Source organism: Pristis pectinata, chromosome 19, assembly GCF_009764475.1.
Source record: "Pristis pectinata isolate sPriPec2 chromosome 19, sPriPec2.1.pri, whole genome shotgun sequence".
NCBI lineage: Eukaryota > Metazoa > Chordata > Chondrichthyes > Rhinopristiformes > Pristidae > Pristis > Pristis pectinata.
This window is the reverse complement of record NC_067423.1, coordinates 3,722,139-3,750,085: the sequence shown is the minus strand read 5'-3', so window position 1 is coordinate 3,750,085 and position 27,947 is coordinate 3,722,139. Positions and strand designations below refer to the sequence as shown.

The 27,947-nt window shown below is 47.0% G+C and overlaps 1 protein-coding gene across 13 annotated transcripts in view; it reads right to left on the bottom strand.

Annotated features, from left to right (window-relative positions):
- The window catches only part of frmd4a (FERM domain containing 4A), a 562,285-nt gene that overhangs the window by 143,925 nt on the left and 390,413 nt on the right, over window positions 1-27,947 (bottom strand). For all 13 annotated transcript variants that reach the window (XM_052034015.1, XM_052034013.1, XM_052034024.1 and 10 more), the window contains 3 exons: window positions 15,246-15,330; window positions 10,234-10,290; window positions 2,481-2,503 (listed from right to left, as the gene is read on the bottom strand). In XM_052034015.1, coding sequence (XP_051889975.1) covers window positions 2,481-2,503; window positions 10,234-10,290; window positions 15,246-15,330 — 165 coding nt within the window. The remainder of the gene's footprint in view (window positions 1-2,480; window positions 2,504-10,233; window positions 10,291-15,245; window positions 15,331-27,947) is intronic.

Below are 27,947 nucleotides of genomic sequence, written 5' to 3'. Positions count from 1 at the left end.
CAGAGGATCTATCCTGGGGCCAACACACTGATGCAATCATGAAGAAGGCACGCCAGCAGCTCTACTTCATTAGGAGTTTGAGGAGATTTGGTCTGTCACCAAAGACTCTTGCAAATTTCCACAGATGTACGGTGGAGAGCATTCTGACTGGTTGCATCACAGCCTGGATTGGAGGCTCCAATACACAGGATCGCAAGAGGCTGCAGAGGGTTGTAGACTCAGCCAGCTCCATCACGGGCACAACCCTCCCCACCATCGAGGACATCTTCAAGAGGCAGTGCCTCATGAAGGTGGCATCCATCACTAAGGACCCTCACCACCCGGGACATGCCCTCTTCTCATTATTACCATCGGGGAGGAGGTACAGGAGCCTGAAGACTCACACTCAATGATTCAGGAACAGCTTCTTCTCCTCCGCCATCAGATTTCTGAACGGTCCATGAACCCATGAACACTACCTCGTTATTCCTCTTTTGCACTATTTATTTGTTTTTGTAATTTATAGCAATTTTTATGTCTTTGCACTGTACTGCTGCTGTGAAACAACAAATTTCAAGTCATTAAGTCAGTGATAATAAACCTGATTCTGATTATAATCAATGACTCCACCTCTACAACTCCCTAGGATAAAGAATTCCAAAGATTTATGACTCTCTGCATGAGAAATTCCTCCTCTTCTCTGTCATTAATGGGTGACTCCCTATTCTGAAAACATGCCTATTTTCTTAGAAGCTTAAGGAGATTCAAAATGTCACCAAATACTCTCACAAACTTCAACAGATGTACTGTTGAAAGCAACCTAACTTGTTGCATCATGTCCAACGCACAGGAACTCAAGAGGCTGCAGAGAGTAGTGGACACAGCCCGGTCCATCATGGGCACATCCCTCCCCACCACTGACAGCATCTACAGGAGGCGCTGCCTCAAGAAGGCAACATCCATCATCAAAGATCCCCACCATCAGGGCCACGCCATCTTCTTGCTGCTACCATCGGGCAGGAGGTACAGAAGCCTGAAGTCCCACACCACCAGGTTCAGGAATAGCTACTTCTCTTCAACTATTTGGTTCTTAAACCAACCTGCACAACCCTAACCCTCCCTCAGCAACAGGACACTACGGACCACCTCTTGCACTGTCACAGATGGTGTCTTTGTTTTGCACTTATGTCTTGGCTTTGCAGTATTTTTCTTCACTGTCTCATATAATTTATGTTCTGTGTGTTGTCTGCATCTATGTGCCTGTGATGTTGCTGCAAGCAAGTTTTTCACTGTACCTGTACCTCACCGTACTTGTGCACGTGACTTGAGTTGACTAGTTCTGCCCCGTCAGAAGCTTTCATGTTTCAATAAGGTCACTATTAAATCTTCTAAATTCTACTGAACAGAGACTTAAACTACTGAATTATTCCTCTTAAGCTAAACCCTTCACCCCAGGAATCTACCTGGTGAACCTTCACACTGCCTCCACTGTAAATACAGGGGCTCCCTGGGTTACAGACGACCTGACATACAGAAATATGACTTCACGCAAATTCTCACGTAAATTTTTGAAACATTTTTCAAGCTAGTAATAATAAAATGTTTCATGGTATTCATTAATAGTGGGATACAGTAATATATTCCATTAGTTTAGTTTAGGGTGATTATTTAATGAAACGAAAGAATTATAGCAGGTGTGATAGATATAATACGGGCAGCTATAGAAAAGGGATGTTTCTGACATGGGAGAAATCAGCTCACGGAAAGTGAATCAGGAATGGAATCCTTACATAATCCAGTGACTGCCTCTATTGCATTCTGTTCCAAATCACTGTACATTATGAAGAGCTGAGGCCCCAGCACTGATCCCTGTGTTGCTGGGGACTCTCTATATCCTTCTTTAAACAACAGTAAAGCCTGTTGCTGCATCTCAAACACAAAATAAGGGAAGACAATCTATCAATGTTGCTTCATTTCAACACTGCAAAAAGCAAACAGGCTCTGCATCCTTACAAAAATCTCCACCAAACATCCATCATCAAAGATCCCCACCATCCAGGCCATGCCGTCTTCTCACAGCTCCCATCGGGCAGGAGGTACAGAAGCCTGAAGTCCCACACCCCAGGTTCAGGATAGCTACTTCCCTTCAAACATTCGGTTCTTGAACCAACCGGACAACCCTAATCACTACCTCAGTATAGCAACACTGGGACCACTTTTGCACTACAATGAACTTTTTCTTTTGTTCTAATTGTGTTTTATCTTGCAAAAATTGTTGGTATAATTTGTTTAATTTATGTTCTTCTTGTGAATGCTGCTTATCTGATGCTGTGCCTGTGATGCTGCTGCAAGTAAGTTTTTCATTGCACCTGTGCACACATGGACTTGTGCATCTGACAATAAACTCGACTTTGACAAAGATTTTGTTGAAGTCAAATTAGTGAAGAGCACATTCCATTGCGTGGACGTAGGAAACATTTGCAGCTCACGTCGAGGCTTACCTTGAGTAGTCGCCTTTAGCTTCCTGCAAAGAATGAAAGAAATAGAATGTCAATTACTTACAGACAAAGGGAGCACCCTGTAATCCAAGCACCTCTTGCTATCTTGCACCTGTACCTTTCCCCAGTTTGGCTTCTCATTGTGCTTACTGATCATTAATGAGCAAATTATTATCCAGCAATGTTCAGGAGGCAATCCTATTTCAACCAAAAACTGATAGGAACCCTGGTCCTAGCTCTTTCTTCAAACAAATGCTGCAGAATGTAACATCACTGAAACGTACTGACATCGTCTCTCGAGGGCAGTCGGTGGAATGGAACACACATTACGCTGTTAACTCTCAGTGACTATGAGTGACCATGCTTGGTATGTTACGCCACTCTGAGTAGTACAGATGGTGGAAAATTAGCCCCAATCTAACTGTAAATTGGTTTATTAATGTCACAGTGAAAAACTTTGTTCTGCATGCCATCCATACAGATCATTTCATTACAACAGTGCATTGAGGTAGTACAAGGGAAAACAATGCCAGAATGAAGTGTTACAGTTTACAGAGAAAGTGGCAGTGCAGGCAGACAATAAGGTGCAAGGGCCATGACGAGGTAGATTGTGAGGTCAAGAGTCTACCTTATCGTACTAGGGGACCCGTTTCAATAGTCTTATAAAAGCGGGATAGAATCGGGACAAAAAATATCTGGGTGCCTGAATGACAAGCCCTGCACTGAAGTGACATTCCTACCTCTCAGGTTTTGGGAATGAGAGATCTGTGGTGGGGGAAGTGGGAGTGACGCAGGACAGGTAGTCCTGTAACATCAAACATACAAAGTGGCTCAGGATCGTGAGAAGACTGAGCACTTTCTATCCCACCCATTGTGGTCTTCCATTTTTTCTCTCTCTCTCTGTTAGCCTTACAGTGGATGATGGACCAATTGGCTTCTCTCCTCTGGGTCACTCTGGTTCCCAACCCCCCTCTTGTGCCTGCCAGCCTCCCCCTTGATACATCTTAACCACAACCCTGTAGGAGAGAACTTCACATTCTCACTGCCTCTTTGGGTAAATTCCCCCAGAGGAATCCTCTCAGTGACATCTGATATTGACGGTCAACCACACAAAGCGCTGGAGGAACTCGCGCGGTCAGGCAGCATCTACGAGGGGAAGTGGGCAGTTAATGATTTGGGTTAACCAAAACGTCGACTGTTCATTCCCCCTCACAGATGCTGCTTGACCTGCTGAGTTCCTCCAGCTCCTTTGTGTTGTTCTGGATTTCCCGCATCTGCAGTCTCCTGTGTCTCCTTATATTGACGGTCCCTGCTTCTACAGCTCTCCAGAAGTGGAAACATTCCATCCGCATCCACTCGATCTAAACCTTGAATAATTTTAAAGATCTCACTTAGATTCCCCACACCCTGACCCCACCCCACCTTCTTTTCTCAAAACAGACCCAATCTGTTCATCCTTTGCATTTCTGATTTCATCCTGGTAAATATTAACTGCACTCTCCCAAGTACCTCTGTATCCTTTCGATAATGTATTGACCAGAACTGTACTCAGTGTGGTCTAACCAAGGTTCTGTGCACAGCTTCCCTACTTTTCAATTCTATTCCTCTAGAAATAACCCCCGGTGCTTAGTTTGCCTTTTTAACCTGCGGTGCAACTCTTTGGACTGGTGTTACTGTACCTGAGATCCCTTTATTTTTCTGGCCCACCTGGACTCAAACCTTTCAGTAACAAGTGATATCCCAAATCTTCCTACCAGTTTCCCTCACTTCAGGTTCTATTTGTTTTCCTGGGCGTCAATGGCAAGACCAGCATTTATTGGCCATCCCTAACTGCCCTTGAGAAGGTGATGGCAAGTTAATTCTTGAGCCCCTGCAGTTTGTGTAGCTCACTGTGCTTTTGAGGAGGGAGTTCCAGGATTTTGAACCCAGCGACAATGACGGCCAGTGGCATATTTCCAAATCAGAGTCGTGTGTGACTTGGAGGGGAACCTGCTAGTGGCGGGATTTCTCTGTGACCGCTGCCTTTGTCCTTCTTGATGGGAGAGGTCACGGCTTTGGGAAATGCTGTTGAAGTACAGCAGGGTTTATGGCACAGCAGATGGTGACACCTTATTAAAAATCCTGGTCCCATTAAAGGACAGGAGAAGCAGAAACTACAGCAAGTGTAGTTATTCTGCATAGCACAGAAACAGGCCTTTTGGCCAAATGTTCATGCTGACTGTGATGTCTGTCTACACTAATCCCAGTGATGTCTGTCTACGCTAATCGCAGCTGCCTGCATTTGGCCTGTATCCCTCTAAACCTTTCCTAAACAAATACCTGTCCCAAATGCCCTTTCTTAAACAGTGTGACAAAAACCTGCCTCTACCACCGCTTCCTCTGGCAGCTCGTTCCATATCCCCACCACGTTCCATGTGGAAAAACCTGCCCCTCAGGTCCCCTCTCTAAATCTTTCCCCTCTCACCTTAACCTACACCCTCGAGTTTTAGATCCCCCTACCCTGGGAAAAAAAGACTGTGATCATCTTCCCTATCTGTGTCCCTCATAATTTTATAAACCTCTATAAGGTCACCCTCAGCCTCCTGCGCTCCAGTGAGAACAATCCCAGCCTATCCAATCTTTCCCTGTAGCTACAGACCTACATTCCTGGCAACATCCTGGTAAATCTCTTCTGCACTCTCTCTATTGCTACCACATCCTTCCTGTAGTGTGGTGACCATAGAACACTACAGCACAGTGCAGGCCCTTCGGCCCACAATGTTGTGCCAACATTTTATCCTGCTCTAAGATCTATCTAACCCTTTCCTCCCACATAGCCCTCCATTTCTCTATCATTCATGTGTCTATCTAAGAGTCTCTTAAGTGTCCCTAATGTATCTGCCCCCACAACCACTGCTGGCAGTGCGTTCCACGCACCCACCACTCTCTGTGGAAAAAAAACGTACCCCTGACATCCCCCTTATACCTTCTTCCAATCACCTTAAAATTATGCCTCCTCATGTTAGCCATTTTCACCCTGGGAAAAAGTCTCTGACTGTCCACTCAATCTATGCCTCTTATCATCTTGTGCACCTTTATCAAGTCACCTCTCATCCTCCTCTCCAAAGAGAAAAACCCTAGCTCACTCAACCTATCCTCATAAGGCATGCTCTCCAATCCTGGCAGCATCCTGGTAAATCTCCTCTGCACCCTCTCTAAAGCTTCAACATCCTTCCTATAATGAGGCGACCAGAACTGAACACAATACTCCGTGTGGTCTAACCAGAGTTCTACAGAGCTGCAATATCACCTCGCGGCTCTTGAACTCAATAACCCGACTAATGAAGGCCAACACTCCATACGCCTTCTTAACAACCCTATCAATCTGCGCGGCAACCTTGAGGGATCTATGGATGTGGACCCCAAGATCCCTCTGTTCCTCCACACTGCTAAGAGTCCTGCCAGAACTGTGCACTCCAAATGCAACCTACCCAACATTTTGTAAACTGTAACATGATATCCCAACTATTACACTCAATGCCTCGGCCTATGAAGGCAAACATACCAAATGTCTTCTGCACAACCCTATCCACCCTTGTGCTCACCATTTTCAGGGAACTATTCAGGGCACCCCAAGATCTCTCTGTACATCAACACTCCAAAGGTCTCGGCCACTTACTCTCTGTGCCCTACTTGAATTTGACTTCTCAAAATGCATTACCTCACACTTGGATTAAAGTCCATCTGTCACTGCTCCCGCTTATCTTTCCAGCTGATCCATGTCCTTCTATATCCTTGGACAACTTTCTTTGTTATCTGTGACTCTACCAATTTTTAAGTCATCAGCAAACTTACAAATCAGACCACCTACGTTGACATCCAAATCATTTTTATATACGACAAACAACGAAGGTCCCAGCACCAATCCCTGCGGCACACCACTGATCCAGTCAGAAGATCAACCCTCCAGCACTCCCCTCTGCTCCTATCACCAACCGACTTTGGATCCAGATTGCCAATAGACCTTGGATCCCATGTGCTTTAATCTTCTGACCAGCCTGCCTTGTGGGACCTTGTCAAAGGTGTTGTGCAAGCCCACGTGTGTCACATCTACCACACTGCATTCATCAATTTTCTAAGGTATGTCACTCGGTGGGGACACTGCAAGTGGTGGAGTTCCAAAGTACCAATGATTTCCACATTCTACGAGTTTATTAAAGTCCTCCTGTCATCTGTTGCCCTCCTCAGCAATGACCCTCCCTCAATTTTGTATCATCTGCAGATTTAATGTTGTGTTTTTGATTCCTGAATCCAAACCATTGATGTATATTGTGAACAGTCATGGTCCCAGTATTGATCCTTGTGGAACACTGTTACCACAGCTCATTCCACGGTGAGGAGCTGCTCTTTGCTCCCACTCTTGGCTCTCTGACCAAAGCCAACCAGTGACCACCTGACCATTTGTCCCCTGACTCCACACTTCCTGAGCTATTACAGTCACAGAACATAGACTAGTACAGCACAGGACAGGCCCTTCGGCCCACGGTGTTGTGTCAAACTAATTAAACCAATGACTCCTAATTAATCTAATCCCTCTTCCCCGCCCTCCCTTCTTTGCATGTTCATGTGCCTGTCTAAACGTCTCTTAAACGCTCCTGTGCTATCTGCCTCCACTACCACCCCTGGCAGCACATTCCAGGCACCCACCACTCTCTGTGTAACATCCCCGCACATCTCCTTTGAACATCCCCCCTCCTCACCTTAAATGCATGCTCTCTAGTATTAGACATTTCAATCCTGGGAAAAAGATACTGGCTACTCTTTCTGTGCCTTGTATAATTTTATAAACAAAATCAAATCTCCCCTCAGGCTCCGCTGCTCTAGTGAAAGCAGCCCTAGCTTGTCCAACCTCCCTGCGTAGCACACGTCCTCCAACCCAGGGAGATACAGCATAGAACAGGCCGAATGAGTCTGTGCCGATCATCAACCACTAATCCTGTGTTAATCCTCCCCACATTCCCATCAATTCCCCCCAGATTATACCCCTCACATGTATTAGGGGCAATTTGCATTGGGCAATTAACCTCCCAACCTGCGTGTCTTTGGGATGTGGGAGAAAACCCATGTGGTCACAGGGAGAATGTGCAAACACCACACAGACAGTGCCGGAGGTCAGGATTGAACCGGGATCACTGGCGCTGTGAGGCAGCAGCTCTACCCGCTGTGCCGGTGTGTTGCCTTGGCTGACAGGGCAGAAGGGCTGTGGAGGAGCACACCAGTGGTGACAGATGGAAGGGATCTAAAATGATCGAGGTAACATGCTGCTGACATGGTGAACTTCTCTACAGTGTGGGGTCCAAGTGTATGTTGACTGATCGCTCTGCAGAACACTCTGCTCAGTCTGCAAGCTTGACCTGAGCTTTCAACTGCCTTTAATTAAAGTAAATTCTCTGCCTAACACCCTCTCTGACCTCTTTGTCATCTGTCTCCTTCGTTAGCCCAATGAAGTTCTACCTAAGCTTGAGGAACAGCACCTCACCCCACTACTGGGCATAATATAGCCTTCCAGAGTCCAACAATTTCAGATGGTTATTCTGCATTTCAAATTCACACCTCCTACAGAGCCACACACTTTTTGTGTCCTTAACTCTCCCCTTTTCCACTTTTTGTTCTTGAATCATCATCTGTTTGTTATTCAATCTCTTCTGCCCCCTCCCCCAATCACAGACGTTTGTTCCCGTCTCCCTATCTTTCCATCTTAAATCTCCTTTTCTTTCCAACTTTTCCCGGTACTGAAGATTGACTCTGTAACTCCATAGATGCTGCCTGACCTGCTGAGTATTCCCAGCATTTTCTGTTTTCAACATCTTGATATCCTGCCTCCCTACCAGTGACCCGGGTTCAATTCCGGCCGCTGTCTGTTTGTACGTTCTCCCCGTGACTGCGTGGGTTTCCTCCGGGTGCTCCGGTTTCCTCCCACATTCCAAAAACGTCCGGGTTAGGAAGTTGTGGACATGCTACGTTGGCGCTGGAAGCGTGGCGACACTTGCGGGCTGCCCCCAGAACACTCAACGCAAAAGGTGCATTTCACTGTGTGTTTCGATGTACACGTGACTAATAAAGATCTCTTATCAAATTCACTTTAGTGAGAATTGGCAAACTGCCACTGCTGTCTGAGTATTAATAGGTGTGTTGTTTGAGAAGTCCAGAACCTCAAGATTGATTGTGAAGAGCTGAACCAGATCCAGTCTAATTTAACATAAAACATGGAACAGTCCAGCACTGGACAGGCCACTTGGCCCATGATGTTGTGTCGATCTTGATGCCAATTTATACTAAGCACAGCTTTGTGGGCCAAAGGGCCTGAATTGTGCTGTAATTGTTCTAAATGCCCTCCTCCTGTGTATCATCCACATCCCTCCATTCCCTCCATATTCATGTGTCCATCTAAAAGACTCTTAAACTCCACCAAACTGCCTGCTTCCACTACTACCCCTGGTAACCCACTCCAGGCACCTACCACTCTCTGCGTCAAAAACTTGCCCCTCGCGTCCTCTTTAAACTTCCCCCCGCTCCCCAACCTAAACGTGTCCTCTGGTGTTTGACATTTCTACCCTGGTGACAGCATTCTGACTGTCTACCCTATCTATGCCTCTTAAAACTCTACCCTATCTATGCCTCTGTCAGGTCTCCCCTCAGCCTCCGACGCTCCAGGGAGAACAAGCCAAGTTTGTCCAACCTCTCCTTATATTTCATACCCTCTAATCCAGGCAGCATCCTGATGAACCTCTTCTGCACCCTCTCCAAAGCCTCCACATCCTTCCCATAATGGGGTGATCAGAACTACTCACAATACTCCAAGTGCAGTCTGACTAAAGTTTTATATAGGTATAAGCAGGTAATTTTACACATCCACTTGGTGACAAATTTAAAACCATAAATTAAAAACTGCACCTGTGGGCCTCTTGCGTTAATCTTTAATGAAAGCAAACAGCCCTGGGAAAATAAAGTTGGTCTGTGTTCAACAATTCATTGTCCTGAATGGTTACAGAAGTGAACTTCCTTCACCAAGTGTCTTATTAACTGGCCCAATTATACTGATGCAAAGTTTCTGGATGTGAATCATTTAAATTAAACTGATTACCCATCAAACCCATTTTAACAGCACACTTTTAAGATATCTTCATAGTCACATGTACATCAAAACACACAGTGAAATGCATCTTTTGCCTCGAGTGTTCTGGTGGCAGCCTTTAGCATAAGCATCGTCCCTGCTTACGAGGTAATAACATTCCACAAACCCACAGTCATTAATATGTTACAGTGAGGTTGCGATCAGGCTTGTTGGTGGAACCTGATTCCGTGACTGCCGTGTTCACTGGGTTATAGCAACACAGCGTAACAAGGATTGGGGAAGAAGACCAGATGTGACCAAGTGTGAAGGGCCAGATCTTGTTATTTAATGCTCAAAGTGGCTTCTTCAACAGATTGGGTTTCATGGAGTCAGGAGCAAGCAGAATTTGCCTCTAATAGTTACGATGGAAGCACTAACCTTCCCTGATGCTAAACGGTTTGCACACACTCCGAGTACAAAATGGCACGGCAGTTTGCCACGGGAGTGGACGTGTTTATTCCAGGCACTTACACTTTTGAGTTTTCTGATCTAAACAGCACCACTAATTGAAGTATTCTGGTTCACCTCCCTTTCAATCACCACCTACCCTTCGTACTGTGCAGGGCAGGAACAAGGCAAAGGTTTCTGTTTAATAGTTCTTACCTGGAGGATGTACGCTGCCAATTCGAAAATGGCTTCAGTGTCGACTTCAATCAGCTCCTGCGGGAGGAATTAACAACTGGAGTTAAACTCAGTGAGTGACATGAAAGGGCCAGCTGCCTTGTACACTGCTGTGATCAGCACTCCCACAGTCCCTCCCCCGCCTCAACCAATGCTGCATTGCTTCAAAGAGACCTTTCATTCTGAATGAGAGGGGGAGAGAGAGAGAGAGTGATGGAGGAGGACGGGAAGCTGACTGAAACGTGACCTTGCTTCCGACGGATTCCTCGGCCGACTGTAAGTTGCAAGGAGCAACAGTCTGTGGAAACAACCGAGAAAACTTTGACGGACTTGTTCGACGAGTTTCCCCTGGCCAACACAGTCTACAATGTAGGGGGAAATCCCCTTACAAAGGCAACTGAAGAGCTCTCATGTTGTGGATAAAGCACAAACGCTTGGCTGGAAGGGACTGTCCTATACCGCAGCCCTCTCTCCTAAGGGGGCGGGGACCACGTCCATCCCATTCAATACTGCTGCCTTTGCACTGTAGCCAGCACTAGCTGCAGGGTTAGTGAGGCAACACCCATGTGCTCTCTCCAAGCGCCCTCCCCTCACCTCTCCTTGACCCAGCGGCCCCTGCCTCCCCCTCCCCCACCACGGACAAGGCAGGGGATTGTTCTTCGGTGGGTCAGATCTAATTAACAAACCACCGCCACCCCCCGCCACACCCCCAGGCTCGGTCTCCATTCAACAGACAAGTAGGGACGGAGCAGAGGGTCAGAGCCGCCCTGGAGAGGGGGGAGGGGCAGCACCCAACTACCCAAGCGCGACCTGGAGGAAATATTACCCAGAGCGCAGGCACCATTCCCCTGATGCCTGCTGACCCAGTGGAGTGCCTGCAATAAAGATCATTAAAAGTTTCCTGCTCAGCCACGGTTCCGTGTGCCAATGAAGCACGCTGGCCACACTGATAAAATCCTTTGCCTAAGTCTGCCATGCAATCACAGCAGGAGGCCATTCCGCCCCTTGAGTTTGTTCTGGTATTTCAAATTGGTTTGTTATTGTCAAACCGAGTCACAGTCATACAGCACGGAAACAGGCCCTTCGGCCCAACTGGTCCATGGCGACCAAAATTCCCATTTAAGCTAGTCCTATTTGCCCATGTTTGGCCCCAATTCCTCTAAACCTTTCCCATACATGTACCTGTCCGAGTACCTTTTAAATGTTGTTATTTAACCTGCCTCATCCGCTTCCTCTGGCAGTTCATTCCACAAACTGACCACTCTCTGGGTGATAAAGTTGCCTCTCAGGTTCCCTCTCAGGTTCCTATTAAATTTCTCCCCTCTCACCTTAAACCTGCGCCCTCTAGTCCCTGATTTCCCAACCCTGGGAAAAAGGCTGTGTGCATTCACCCTATCTATGCCCCTCATGATTTTATACACCTCTATAAGATCACCCCTCATTCTCCTACGCTCCAATGAGAAAAGTCCTGGTCTGCTCAATCTCTCTCCATAACTCAGTCCCTCGAGTCCCGGTAACATCCTCGTAAATCTCCTCTGCACTCTCTCCACCTTAATGGCATCCTTCCTATAGCAGGGTGACCAAAACTGAACACAATATTCCAAATGCGGCCTCCCCAATGTCTTGTACAGTGTACTGAGATATAGTGAGTAGCTTTTCTTTGCGTGCCATCCAGACAGATCATGTCATGCGTAAGTACACTGAGGTAGTAAAAAGAAAAAGAGAATGCAGAATATAGTGTTGGGGCTGCAGAGGAAGTGCGGTGGCAAATCATTGCCCCAATTCAGGGGAGGGTCACAGTCTCAGAATAAGAGGTCGCCATTTAAGACTGAGATGAGAAGAAATTTCTTTGCCTAGAGGGTGGATTACCTTTTATAACTCTACCCCAGAGGGCTGTGGACACTCAGTCATTGAATTCATCAAAACAGAGATTGATGGATTTCTGGATTTTAAAGGAATTTCGAGTATGGATATAGGGCAAGGAGGGAGAAGATCAGTCACGATGCTGTGCCTCATCTGCTCGATCCCTGTATTGTCTGATCTCTCTCCCTCAACCTGAGCGTCCACAGCCTCTGGAGGGAGAATTCTGAGGATTCACCACACTCTGTGTGAAGACAATCCTCCAACTCTCAGTCCTAAATGTCCGACCCCTTTTACTGCTGTTTCATCCTCTGCTACTGCACCATTCAGGATAGTGACTTTACCTGTCCAGGGGAACTGTTCCATGCTCCATGACCTCAGCACCACTTTAGTCCATAAGGCATAGGAGCAGAATTAGGCCATTCGGCCCATCGAGTCTGCTCCGCCATTCAGTCATGGCTGATTTTTTTTTCAACCCCATCTTCCACCTTCTCCCCGTAACCCTTAACCCCCTTACCAATCAAGAACCTATCAACCTTCGCTTTAAGTACACCCAATGACTTGGCCTCCACAGCCCTCCGTGGCAACGAATTGCACAGATTCACCACTCTCCAGCTGAAGAAATTCCTCCTCATCTCTGTTCTAAAGGGACGCCCCTTTATTCTGAGGCTGTGCCCTCAGATACTGGACTCTCCCACTGATGGAAACATCCTCTCCACGTCCGCTCTATCCAGGCCTTTCAGTATCCAGTAGGTGTCAATGAGATAGAACCATAGAACAATACAGCACAATACAGGCCCTTCGGCCCACCATGTTGTGCCGACCTTCAAACCACACCTAAGACTATCTAACCCCTTCCTCCCACATATCCCTCTATCTTAAATTCCTCCATATGCTTATCTAACAATCTCTTGAACTTGATCCCCCCTCATCCTTCTGAACTCCATCGAGTACAGGCCTAGAGACATCAAACGTTCCTCCTATGTTAACCCTTTCATTCCCGGGATCATTCTTGTGAACCTCCTCTGGACCCTCTCCAGGGCCAGCACATCCTTCCTTAGATACGGGGCCCAAAATTGCTCACAATATTCCCTTCACCTCATTACCAATCTCTACTTACCTGAAAAGCATCTAGTCCTTGGGAGAGAGGAACAAACTGGCCAGTCCCCCCACTTTCCGACAGTCTTTAAATTGAAAACTTAAATTCCTTCTGCAGTGTTTACACTGCAAACAGTGAATACTGGGAGTGAATACAATTCAATCCAGGAGTGCCGATATCTTAAATCACCATCTAAACCCACAAGATTAAATTACTGATTTAAATCACCCCAGGGTATCAGTTTAAACTTGAAAATGATTTGCACTGTAAACTTTACAGTCAGGGGTTTGGATTTTTTTCAGGGTCAATGTTTATTTGATAGTGGTTGTCCGTGCAGACTGCAAACTGTACATTCAGTGTTGAGAATTCCTGTAGGTTTTCCTGTAAGAGGAATGGTCTTTGCCAGTTTCCCACATCAGAAGCTGTTGCTGTTCATTGCTGAACTCAAGATCTCTTCCTTAATGGTAATTAATGGCAAGACCCTTAACAGCGTTGATCTACAGAGGGATCTTGGGGTCCAAGTCCATAGCTCCCTGAAAGTGGCTACACAGGTTGATAGGGTGGTAAAGAAGGCGTATGGCGTGCTTGTCTTTATTGTCAAGGCACCGATTTCAAGAGTTGGGAAGTTATGTTGCAGCTTCATAAAACTCCAGTTAGGCTGCACCTGGAGTATGGCATTCAGTTCCGGTCTCCCCATTACAGGAAGGATGTGGAGGCTTTGGAGAGGGTGCAGAAGAGGTTTCACCAGGATGCTGCCTGGATTAGAGGGTATGAGCTACAAGGAGAGGTTGGACAAACTTGGGTTGTTTTCTCTGGAGCAGCGGAGGCTGAGGGGAGACCTGATAGAAGTTTATAAGATTATGAGAGGCATAGATAGACAGCCGATATCTTTTCCCCAGGGTCGAAATGCCTAATACTAGAGGGCATGCATTTTATATGAGAGGGGGGTAAGTTCAAAGGAGATGTGCGGGGCAGGTTTTTTACACAGAGAGTGGAGGGTGCCTGGAATGTGCTGCCAGGGGTGGTGGTGGAGGCAGATACGATAGAGGTGTTTAAGAGGCTCTTAGATAGGCACATGGATTTGCAGAGAATGGAGGGATGTGGACATTGTGTAGGCAGGAGGGATTGGTTTAGTTAGGCGTTTAATTACTAGTTTAATTAGTTGTGGGCTGAAGGGCCTGTTCCTGTGCTGTACTGGTCTGTGTTCCTCCAAAGTTTTTATGGGGCTTGACAGATATTTCCCCTGGATGAGGAGTCTAGAACCAGAGGTCATGTCTCAGAATAAGAGCTAGGGCATTTGGGACTGAGATGGGGAGAGATTTCTTCATTCAGAGGATAGTGAATCGTTGGAATTCGCTTCCCCAGAGGGCCTCGGAGACTTAGTGATTGAGTTCGTTCAAAAAAGGGATCAATAGTGTTCAGGATATTTTGGGAATGAAGGGATATGAGGATGGTGCAGGAGGATGGCGCTGGGGGAGGAGACCAGCCGTGATCTTGGTGAATGGTGGAGCAGGTTCAAAGGGCTGGCTAGAAACGGAAAGTACAAAGGAGATGTGCGGGGCAAGATTTTTAGCGGTGGGTGCCTGGAATGTGCTGCCAGGGGTGGTGGTGGAGGCAGATACGATAGAGGCATTTAAGAGCATCTTAGATAGGCACATGGATGTGCAGAGAATGGAGGGATATAGACATTGTGCAGGAAGAAGGGATTAATTTAATTAAGCATCATTAACTTAATTAGTTGGGCACAACGTTGTGGGCTGAAGGCCCTGTTCCTGTGCTGTACTGTCCTATGTTCTATGCCTCTATTTCTTATGTTCTTAGGAAGTCATAGAGTCTACAGCATGGTAACAGACCCTACGCCTCACCATGTCTCTGGGGCAAAAAAATCTTCCTCAGATCCCTGAAACATTACCTCCGTTCTCTCTCCACAGATGCTACCTGACCCACTGGGCCTTTCCATTTTTACTTCAGATTTCCAGCATCTACAGGCATTTTGCTTCTGGACTGTAAACACAAATTGTTGACAGTTCCCTACCTTGTAGATGCAAGACTTTGCATTCAGGAAGAAGAGTTCAATGGTGGCATTGTCCTTCAGATAAGCGATGCTCTCAATGTAGAACCTGTAAAAATAACGAGGAGCTCGGTAAGAAGATAATTTCCCTTCCTTTATGAAACCTTCCCTAATATCCCTGCCACTTTCCAAGGCCCCTCAGTCACTATGTCCGGCTGCTTTTGAAGACTGAAGTCGGACTCGTTAACCAAATGATTTACATCTGCAGTTTTTGCTTTAAGATACCTTGGGTCAACCAGGGATACTCAAGAACTGACGAGGTAAATGAGCAGGTGCCATCCTGCTTAGACTTGCGATTGGGATGCTATTGGTTGAAAAATAAATGATCAGGACTAAGTGCAGTCTCAGAGAGAAGTCTTAGAGTCAAACAGCACGGAAACAGGCCCTTTGGCCCAACTCATCCATGCTGACCAAGATGCCCATCTATGCCAATCCCATTTGCTCTGCAACGGCAACTGCTCTGCCCAGGACCGCAAGAAACTGCAGAGAGTTGTGGACACAGCCCAGCGCATCACGGAAACCAGCCTCCCCTCCATGGACTCTGTCTTTACCTCTCGCTGCCTTGTTGAAGCAGCCAGCATAATCAAAGACCCCACCCACCCGGGTCATTCTTCTCTTCCATCGGGCAGAAGATACAGGAGCCTGAGGGTACGTACCACCAGGTTTAAGGACAACTTCTACCCCATTGTGATAAGATTATTGAACAGTTCCCTTATACGATGAAATGGACTCTGACCTCACGATCTACCTTGTTGTGACCTTGCACCTTATTGCACTGCACTTTCTCCGTAGCTGTGACACTTTACTCTGTACTGTTATTGTTTTTACCTGTACTACATCAATGCACTCTGTACTAACTCAATGTAACTGCACTGTGTAATGAATTGACCTGTACGATCGGTATGCAAGACAAGTTTTTCACTGTACCTCGGTACAAGTGACAATAATACACCAATACCAATACCATAATCAAGGACCCCTCCCATCCCGGACATTCTCTCTTCTCCCACCTTCCAATGGGCAGACGATACAAAAGCTTGAAAACATGCACCACCAGGCTCAAGGACAGCTTCTATCCTGCTGTTATGTTCTTGAACAGACTTCTTGTAATGATAAAGATGGACTCTTGACCTCACAATCTACCTCGTTATGACCTTGCACCTTATTGTCTGCCTGCACTGCACTTTCTCTGTAACTGTAACACGTTATTCTGCATTCTGTTATTGTTTTCCCTTGTACTACCTCAATGCACTGATGTGATGAAATGATCTGTATGAACGGTATGCAAGACAACCTTTTTCACTGTACCTCGGTACATGTGACAATAGTAAACCAATTACCAATTATTTTGGACAGACAGGTCTCCTTGGTGAGGTGCAGGAAGGCCTGGATGTGGAAGCGTGATCACTGAAGGGCAGGGATGGTAGTGTAGAGGCTAGCGTAACGCTTTACAGCGCCAGTGACCCCGGTTCAATTCCGGCCGCTGTCTGTGAGGAGTTTGTACGTTCTCCCCGTGTCTGTGTGGGTTTCCTCCGGGTGCTCCGGTTTCCTCCCACATTCCAAAGACGTACGGCCTAGGAAGTTGTGGGCATGCTATGTTGGCGCTGGAAGTGTGGCGACACTTGCGGGCTGCCCCCAGAACACTCTACGCAAGAGATGCATTTCACTGTGTGTTTCGATGTACGTGTGACTAATAAAGATATTATCTTATCTAAAGAGGAAGTAGACAAATGTTCTAAAGATTGACACCCTGGCACAGAAGAGGCCTGGGGCAGATCAGCCACGATCATATTGAATGATGGGGTAGGCTTGAGGGGCTGATTGGCCTACTCCTGTTTCCTTATGTCCTTGTAAACTGCACCATGGGACTACCCTGCAATCTCCGGTCTGCTGACAGCAGTCCTTCCATCTCGAACAACGTTTCTCCCGTAACCAGCACCAACAGACCTGGTCACTGGGTCCGTGTGGGGGCTTGTGCTGCACAATAGATGGCTCCGTCTAACAGCGGCTAAAACTTTAAAACCAAACCAGCAGGTGTGCAGCAGTTTAGCCCATCCTGGAGCTGTGATAGGCTGGCAGGTGTATGGAATGAGCTACCAGAGGAGGTGGTAGGGGTAGGTACAATTACAGTGTTCAAAAGATATTTAGACAGGTACCTGGACAGGAAAGGAATAGGGTGCTATGTAAATGCACATCACTTTCTTTTGGGTCGGAGTCTGAATGCTGTAAACAGGCATAACCTGAGGTCAGCTCCGAGGGTTCAGGCTCCAAGCTCTGATACATGCTTTCCTTCTTGCCTTTGACAGACATTCACTGTGATTATGTTGACTGCTGGCGAGATAAATGTCCTCACTAAAGTGTAACAGATGCGTCCCAAAGCATACTTGAGATGAGTGGGTATTTAATCCTGTATCTCTAAGCATTAAAGTTTCCACAACCGTGTGGACCTCCTATTAACACTGTAAAACTGCCATGTGATGCTTAGCATAACAGTGGGGAGGGCCTAATAAACTCTCCAACTTTGATGGAACTGGTGTCGAATGGCAAGACCACAGTTGCAAACGAGTTTTATCACTGGAGCACTAACCCAGGGACAGGGGCGCCTTGGGGAATTTAAGGTTAATTCAAGAAATCTGGAATTAAACACTACCATCTGTAATGGTGAACATGAAACCAGTGGATTGTTGTAAAAACCCATCAGGTTCACCAATGCCCTCCAGTGAAGGAAATCTGCCGTCCTTTAATGCACAGACTAAGTGTGATGCCAGACCCATAGTAATAGAGTCATGGAGAGACAGAGAGCATGGAAACAGGCCCTTTGGCCCAACTCGTCCATGCCGACCAAGTTGCCTACTTGAACTAGTCCCATTTGCCTGCATTTGGCCCATATCCCTCTAAACTTTTCCTATCGATGTACCAGTCCAAATGTCTCTTAAACATAATGTCTCCTTTGACACTCACCAACTTTTATCGATGTGCCATAGAAAGCATCCTATCTGGATGCATCACAGCTTGGTACGGCAACTGCTCTGCCCAGGACCGCAAGAAACTGCAGAGAGTTGTGGACACAGCCCAGTGCATCACGGACACCAGCCTCCCCTCCATGGACTCTCGCTGCCTTGGTGTAGCAGCCAGCATAATCAAAGACCCCACCCACCCGGGTCATTCTCTCTTCTCCCCTCTCCCATCAGGCAGAAGACACAGGACCCTGAGGGCACGTACCACCAGGCTCAAGGACAGCTTCTATCCCACTGTGATAAGACTATTGAACGGTTCCCTTATACGATGAAATGGGTTCTTGGCTTCACAGTCTACCTTGTTATGACCTTGCACCTTATTGTCTGCCTGCACTGCACTTCCTTGTAGCTGTGACACTTTACTCTGTATTCTGTTATTGTTTTACCCTGTACTACCTCAATGCACTGTGTAATGAATTGATCTGTACGAACGGTATGCAAGACAAGTTTTTCACTGTACCTCGGCACAAGTGACAATAATAAACCAATACCAACACCAATAAACCAATACCAAATTGTATTTGCCTCTACCACTTCCTCTGGCAGCTCGTTCCATATACTCACCACCCTCTGTGTGAGAAAGTTGCCCCTCAGGTCCCTTTTAAATCTTTCCCCTCTCACCCTAAACCTATGCCCCCTAGTTTTGGACTCCCCTACCCTGGGGAAAAGACTATGACCATCCACCTTATCCATGCCCTTCATGAGTCACCCTTCAGCCTCCTGCATCCCAGGGAGAAAAGCCCCAGCCTATCCAGCCTCTCCCTATAACGCAAGCCCTCCAGTCCTGGTAACATCCTCGCAAATCTTTTCTGCACCCTGTCCAGTTTAGTGACACCCTTCCTATAGCAGGGCGACCAGAAGTGTACGCAGTGCTCCAGATGTGGCCTTACCAACGTCCTGTACAGCTGCAACGTGACGTCCCAACTCTTGTACTCAATATTCTAACTGATGAAGGCTATTCACCTTATCTATGCCCAACGTGGGCTGGTGGGCTAGTTATTCACACGACGCGACCAACCAGCATTTACTGCCCATCTTCAACAGCCCCCGAGCTGAGGAGCAGCAGAAGGTGGGTCTGGAGTCACACATCGGCCAGACCAGTTAACGATGGGAGACTTCCTTCCCTGAAGGACATCAGGGAACCACGTGGGATTGTACAACATCTCAGAGGTTTCATGGTCATCATTACCAAGACTAATTCGAGAGTTATTTAATGACTTCAGTTTAAGTTCTCCATCTATCGTGGGAGAATTCAAACTCAGCTCTTGGGATGAATGATATAGAGCTTTGGCCATTAGTCCAATACCTTAACCATTTCTGTAGTTGCTGATCTGCCACTAAATAATAATATTGATTATTGATTATTATTATTGGTTTATTATTGTTGCATGTAGTGAGATACAGTGAAAAGCTTTTGCTAGTGTGCCTCCAGACAGATCATCCTATACAGAAGTACATTGAGCTAATAAAAAGGAAGACAGAATGCAGATTAAAGTGTTCCAGTTACGGAGAAGGTGCAGTGCAAGGGAAACAAAGAACTGGAGATGCTGGAACTGGATGAAAAACACTGAACATTGTTGAACATTGAAGTCCCCCACTTTAAGTAATCCCCACACCCCCTCCTCCCAACCAGGCCTCTTCTTTTCTTCTCTTTCCTAGCCTCTCTCTCTTTTTTTCTACCCCCCCTCTCTTTTCTCTCCTTCCCTGTGACCCATCCCCCGGTGGATCTGCTCTCCCCTCCTTCCCCACACCTGCCCATCACTATCTCTTACCTGCATCTACCTATCACCACCCTGTGCCCACCCCACCTCCCCTCTTCTGTCCACCTATCACTGCTCTGCTTTTCCCTCCTATATATTGGGCTTCCCCTTTTCCCATCTTCAGTCCTGAAGAAGGGTCCTGACCCGAAACATTGCCCGCCTGCTTTTCTCCACGGATGCTGCCTGGCCTGTTGAGTTCCTCCAGCATCATTGTGTTTTTCAATAAAGTGGAAGGGCCACAACAAAGTAGATTGGGAGATCAAGAGTTCATCTTTGGTATGTTCAAGAGTCTTACAACAGCAGGATAGAAGCCGTCCTTGAGCCTGGTGGTACGTGCTTTCAGGCTTTTGTATCTTCTGCCCGGTGGGAGGGGGGAGAAGAGAGAATATCCGGGGTGGGTGGGGTCTTTGATTACGTTGGCTGCTTTACCGAGCAGCGAGAAGTGTAGACAGAGTCCATGGAACAGAGGCTGGTTTCCGTGATGGACTGGTATTTTTGCATAGGCAGGCATGGTAGTGTAATGGTTAGCGTAACGCTATTACAGCTCCAGCGACCTGGGTTCAATTCCAGCTGCTGTCTGTACGTTCTCCCCGTGTCTGTGTGGGTTTCCTCCAGGTGCTCTGGTTTCCTCCCACATTCCAAAGACGTACGGGTTAGGAAGTTGTGGGCGTGCTATGTTGGTGCCGGAAGTGTGGCGACACTTGCGGGCTGCCCCCAGAACACTCTACGCAAAAGATGCATTTCACCGTGTGTTTCGATGTACATGTGACTAATAAAGGTATCAGGTCTTTATCTAATTAGAAATAATTCACTATAGCATTGTTCCATTTTCTGAACATGCTGTGTATGACTTTAAAAGCACTTTGAGAACCCAGTTCTCTCCAGGATATGTTCCAGTCCTGTACACCAGAGGGAGCAGCACACTACCAGATGATTATAGCATTCTCCACTTTGAGCTGGAACTGAGTTCCTTCGACACAGCCCACGAGCTCACTGGATTCCAACGTGCTGCATCTTCTGACCTGAAGACCGTTTCCAGTGCCTCTCAGACATGTCCACACTTCATGGTCCTCCTGGTGATATTGATGGAGCAGCATTCACAGCCGAGGAGGAGAAGAAGCCGGGTCGCTGACCTCATGCTTCACACACCACAGCCGATGCGCGCACAGCAAGATCCCAGGCTGATAAAGATCCGGCCGTGCGTTCAGTGAGGGAAGGGTCCCAGGATGTGGGAGAATCTCTCTGCCTGGGCAAGCCCTCGGCAGCTCGGAGGTCAACACACTGTCCAGCGGACATGAGCCCGTCATTGTCTCCCCAATGGGATTTAAAATCTCAACCTTCAACCTCGTGAATGGGAATGTCTCACAGTGGCCCAAAGTGTGGACCACAGCTGGCACCATGACCACATCTGGCACAGTGTGAACCACAGCTGGCACACTGCGTAACCACAGCCTGTACATTGTGTGACCACAGCTGGCACACTATGAGCACAGCTGGCACTGTGTGAACCACAGCTGGCATGCTTCATAACCACAGCTGGCACTATGTGATACACAGCTGGCACTGTGTGAACCACAGCTGGCACACTGTGAGCACAGCTTGAACTGTATGACCACAATTGGAACATGATGTACAAGGGAACTGGGGCGTCGGGGAGTTCGGGGTAATTGGGACCCTCTGAGCCCAATGCCAGACTATCAACAGTTCCAAACAATCAGACAACAGGTTCTCAGAGTTCTACTGTAGATGGGTACGACAGTCGGCATGGAGACGTGATAAGGTCTTCCTGTGCTGTTTGCTCTGTGAGGTGGCCATTCAGCCCATCATCTGTACCTGCTCCGAGAGCAATCTTATTTCTCAAAGTTCTCACCCACATTCCCGCCAACTCCCCCAATTCCCCTTTCGTCCACCTGCATCCTTTCACCGGCTGCCTACTCCTGCTGGAAGTTCCCAGCGTTCGTTCTGCTACGGTTCAGGACTCTGAGACAACTGGAACATCTCCATCTGCAGACTACCCATGCAGCCCGGCACTAGGACCTGGCACTTGCCCTGGGAACCTGCTCTCGCATCCTTGGCCAGGTTACTCCAGGTCATTGATTAGACTGTAAGGTGACCAGGAGGAAAAAGATTACATGTTTTCATTATATGTGTTAATATTTTTAAATAAGTGGTTTAATTGACATCTTGAATTTTTTCTTTTATTAGTGTTAATTAAAAATTAAAAGTAATTTTTTAGTTCCTGGGTGTTAACATCCCGGAGGATCTATCCTGGGCCCAACACATTGATGCAATCACGAAGAAGGCACGTCAGTTGCTCTATTTTATTTGGAGTTTGAGGAGATTTGGTTCATCACAAAAAGCTTACAAATTTCTACAGATGTACAGTGGAGAGCGTTCTGACTGGTTGCATCACCGCCTGGTGTGGAGGCTCCAATGCACAGGATCGCAAGAGGCTGCAGAGGGTTGTAGACTCAGCCAGCTCTATCACGGGCACAACCCTCCCCACCGTTGAGGACATCTTCAAGAGGTGGTGCCTCAAGAAGGCGGCATCCATCATTAAGGACCCTCAACACCCGTTACTACCATCGGGGAGGAGGTACAGGAGCCTGAAGACCCACACTCAACGATTCAGGAACAGCTTCTTCCCCTCCACCATCAGATTTCTGAATGGTCCATGAACCCATGAACACTGCCTCGTTATTCTTTTTTTTGCACTATTCATTTAATTTTGTAATTTATAGTAATTTTATGTCTTGGCACTGTACTGCTGCCGCAAAACAACAAATTTCACGTCATATGTCAGTGATAATAAACCTGATTCTGATCCTGATGAACTTTTAAGGTCTCTGAATGTCTCTACATATCGCGGGTTTAAATAATCAGCCGCTTGATCATTTAAATCTGAGCTATGTAGAAATTTCTTCTTGCAGAGGACGGTGAACCTTGAATTCTCAACGCCAGAGAGGACACCATGGGAGGTTAGCTCCTTAAATACATTTAAGGTGGGAGGTGGATACCTTTCCGAAAGGTCAGGGAATTGAGAGCTCTGGGCATCTGGCACAGAGGGACAGTTAAACCTCGGGCAGTTACACCTCAGCCAAGATTATATTGAATGCCAGGAGAGGTTGGAGAGGCCAGAGCTGGACAGAATGGAATCAGCGACGATGTCTGGCCTGACTGGTGGTTGAGAACCAGGGCTCGGAGCCTCAGGATACGGGCATAAGACACTTAGGGCTGAGATGAGAAGAAATTTCTTCACTCAGAGGGTGGTGAAGCTGAGGGTTCTCTTATCACGGTAGTGTAGCGGTTAGCGTAACGCTATTACAGAGCCAGCGACCTGGGTTCAATTCCGGCCGCTGTCTGTAAGGAGTTTGTACGTTCTCCCCGTGTCTGCGTGGGTTTCCTCCGGGTGCTCCGGTTTCCTCCCACATTCCAAAGACGTACGGGTTAGGAAGTTGCGGGCTGCCTCCAGAACACTCTACGCAAAAGATGTATTTCACTGTGTGTTTCGATGTACATTTGACCAATAATGATATCTTATCTTATCATAGAAGGCTGCAGAGGCCAAGATGCTGAATATATTTAACATAGAACACAGAACACTACAGCACAGTACAGGCCCTTTGCCCCACAATGTTGTACCGACATTTTTATCCTGCTCTAAGAATCTATCTAACCCTTCCCTCCCACATAGCCCTCCATTTCTCCATCATTCATGTGTCTATTTAAGAGTCTCTTAAATGTCCCTAATGTATCTAGCCCCCACAACCTCTGCCGGCATGTGCGTTCCCCACACCCCCACTCTCTGTGTAAAAAACTTACCCCTGACATCCCCCTTATACTTCCTCCAATCACCTTAAAATTATGCCCCCCTTGTGTTAGCTATTGTCACACTGGGATGAAGTCTCCTGACTGTCCACAGGAGGATTTAGGCAGATTTCCAGCCACAGAAAGTACGAAGGGGTATGGAGAGAGAGTAGGAACGTGGCATTGAGATAGATGCTCCTTTTTGAAAGGCAGAGCAGGTTTTTGAGAGATGAAAGACCAACTCCTGCTCCTATTTTTTCTGATAAACAGTGTACTGTTTTGGTCACCCTGCTATAGGAAAACACATCATTAAAACTGGAAAGACACAAGAAAGACTGAAATCTGGAGCAACACAACAAGATGTTGGAGGAACTCAGCGGGTCAGGCAGCGTCTGTGGAGGGAAATGAACGGTCGATGTTAAACTGGAAAGAGTGCAGATTTATGAGGATGTTGCCAGGACTCGAGGGCCTGAGTTATTGGGAGAGGTTGGGCAGGCTGGATTTTTATTCTGGAACACAGGAGGCGAGGTGTATAAAATCAAGAGGGGTATAGATAGGGTGAATGCACAAAGTCTCTTTCCTAGGGAAGGGGAGCTACAAACTGGAGGGCAAAGGTTTAAGGTGAGAGGGGAAGATTTAAAAGGGACCTGAGGGGCAACTTCTTCACGCAGAGTGTGGTAAGCGTTATGGGGCGAGCTGCCAGAGGAAGTGGTAGAGGCAGCAGGTACAAGAACAACAGTTATAAGACACCTGGGACAGGTCCATGGATAGGAAAGGTTTTGGAGGGATAGGATCCAAACACAGGCAAATGGGACTGGCTCAGATGGTCACCTTGGTCGGCATGGACTGAGTTGGGCCGGTTTCCTGCTGTATGACTCTATGACTATTCTTGCTACTTCTAGACTTGTTTATTCCTTTGATCAGAAAAGAAACAGCTGGAGGAACCTCAGCGGGTCGGGCAGCATCTGTGGAGCGAAGTGGACAGTCGACGTTTTGGGTCAGGACCCTTCATCTGGACTGCTTGTGTCTCCCATTATTCCTGGCCGCCTTCCACAGACCCTGCCTGTACCAGGCTGGGTTGCTAAGGACCTAGGCTGAGACTTGAACCACAACCTTCTGACTCAGGAGCGAACGTGCTTACCCACAGAGCCACCAAGAACTGCCAAGGCTGGCAGAAGCTCAGTTTGCTTCTGACTGATGAACAAGGTGAGTCAGGATTACACAGCAAAGGTTACGGACTTTACTATAGCGCAGTCTGTGTGGATTTCAAAGGAACCAATGCTTGCTTTGTCTGACTGAAGTCACCTGTGACTGATTAATTGTCATTGCCCAAAAGTAACAGCAGAAAAGCGAGACAGAAATATTAAAGAAAACACAGAGATTGGTGAGATTTAGAATAGGAGGGAACGTCTGGTGGATTCCAACAGTTACAGCACAAGATTCATTCTTTTCCTTGCAATCAGGGACCATGAACCTCTGATTATCCAAAGCCACTAAATTGTAAATGTCATTGAGAACACAGAACAGTACAGCACAGGAACAGGCCCTTCAGCCCGCAATGTCTGTGCCAACCATGAAGCCAAATTAAACTAATCCCATCTGCCTGCACATGATCCATAACCCTCCGTTCCCCACCTGTTCACGTGTGTCTAAATGCCTCTTAAACACCACCATGGTGTCTGCTCCACCACTACCAGGGATTGAGTACAGGAGTTGGGACATTATGTTGAGTTTGTATAAGTTGTTGTGAGGCTGCACTTGAGCACTGTGCACAGTTTTTGGTCGCCCTGTTATAGGAAAGATGTGGTTAAACTGGAAAGAGTGCAGAGGAAATTTACAAGGCTGGGTCTTTATTCCTTGGAACATAGGAGAATGAGGGGCGACCTTATCGAAGTGTTTAAAATGATGAGAGGCATAGATAAGGTGGACAGGAACACTTTTTCCCCAGGGTAGGGGAGTCCAAAACTAGGGGGGGGGTAGGTTTAGGGTGAGAGGAGAAAGATTTAAAAGGGACCTGAGGGGCAACTTTCTCACACAGAGGGTGGTGAGTATATGGAACGAGCTGCCAGAGGAAGTGGGTGAGGCAGCTACAACAGTATCATTTAAGAAGCACTTGGATCGGTACATGGAGGGACGGGGCTTGGAGGGATATGGGCCAAACGCAGGAAATTGGGACTAGCTGTGTGGGCACCGTGGTCGGCGTGGACTCGTTGGGCCGAAGGGCCTGTATCTGTGCTGCATTGCTCTATGGCTCTATGGATAAGTTTTTATCCACTGGATAAGTTTGTACATCCCATAGCAGAGGAGTCAAAAAACCAGGGGGCAAAGATTTAAAATGATTGTTGGAAGGATTAAGAGGGGAGGCGGTCGAAACACTTACCCCCAGAGGTGAGGTCTGGAACTCACTGCCTAAAAGGGTGCTGGAGATGGAAACCCTCGTCACACTCACAGAGTGGGTAGGCACTTGCAGGGTGACAGACCCAGGGCTGGGAGACAGGGGTTAGGTTGGGAGGTTCCGCTTTGACCAGCACAGATGGGCTCAATGGTCTCTTTCAGTGTTGTAGATTGGTAATGGTTCTTTGATTCCTTTGAAAGTTTCTGTGGAAGCACAAGTCTTCCTTATTTAAACTGACTGACATTAAGTGATAAATCATGTTTAAAATAACTATATTGCAGCAAAATGAATTGATGCAGAGGCCTGGACAACAATAGTACTGTGAAGCGAGAAAGAAAAGCAATTCTGCAGAAACTAGACAGAACAGCGCAGGGACCTGACATCGATGTCAAGATAAATAATAGCTGTGATGGTTCAGGTTCAATCATTTCAGACACTGATGAAGTTACTGAGTTTTATCATTACTGTCAGAAGCTCAGGCTGAAATGATATAATAATCTGTTCCTGAGTGGATGTTCCTGTGGATTATTCTGCCTTCCTTTGGAATAGCTGCCTTAGTTCTCAAAGTCCAAAGTCGAGTTTATTGTCAGATGCACGTCCATGTGTGCACAGGTGCAATGAAAAACTTACTTGCAGCAGCATCACAGGCACAGAGCATCAGATACACAACATTCACTAAAACATAAATTACACACAATTTTTACAAGAACACAACTAGAACAAAAAAAAACATGAAGTCCATTGTAGTGCAAAGTGATCAGAGTGGTCACAGTGTTGCTAAACTGTAATGATTAGGGTTGTGTCAGTCAAGAATCTCCTCATCAGGATATACTGGTCCCGGAGATACTACAATGATACTACAGCCTAGAGTTAAACTATGAGATTACACACAACAATGGGTTGCGTTTCCTGGAAGATGGAAGTTTGCAGGATGGTCTGATTGGAGGTTTTGCAATGGCTGGAGACGATGGGACAAATGGAGAGAAATGATCACCGGTTGGGGCTGTTTCAGTAATAAAAGCAAATGAAGGGTCTTGATCTGAAACATCGACCATCTATTTCCCTTCACAGATGTTGCCTGACCTGTTGGGTTTCTCCAGCATCTTGTTTTTTTGTGCCTGATTCCTTGTCATTCCTTTATGCTGAAAATTCCATACCTCAGGCAGGATAAAATTGTGCTGGAGGAGGTGCAGCCTGGGATGGAGCGTTTCAGTTGTGGGGAGAGACTAGAGATGCTAGGTCTGTTCTCCCTGGAGCAGAGGAGGCTGAGGTGGTGACCTTACAGAGCTACGGTGAATTATGAGAGGAATAAACTGGAAAGGCGTCAGAAAAGATTCACGAGGATGTTACCGGGATTAGAGGGCTTGGGTTATAAGGAGAGACTGGATAGGCTGGGACTGTTTTCTCTGGAGCGCAGGAGGCTGAGGGTTATAGAGGCTCATAGAAGTTTATAAAGTCATGAGGGGGCAGGCACGGTAGTGTAGTAGTTAGCATAACGCTATTACAGCGCCAGCGACCTGGGTTCAATTCCAGCCACTGTCTGTAAGGAGTTTGTACGTTCTCCCCGTGTCTGCGTGGGTTTCCTCCGGGTGCTCCGGTTTCCTCCCACATTCCAAAGATGTACGGGTTAGGAAGTTGTGGGCATAGTATGTTGGTGCCAGAAGCGTGGCGACACTTGGGGGCTGCC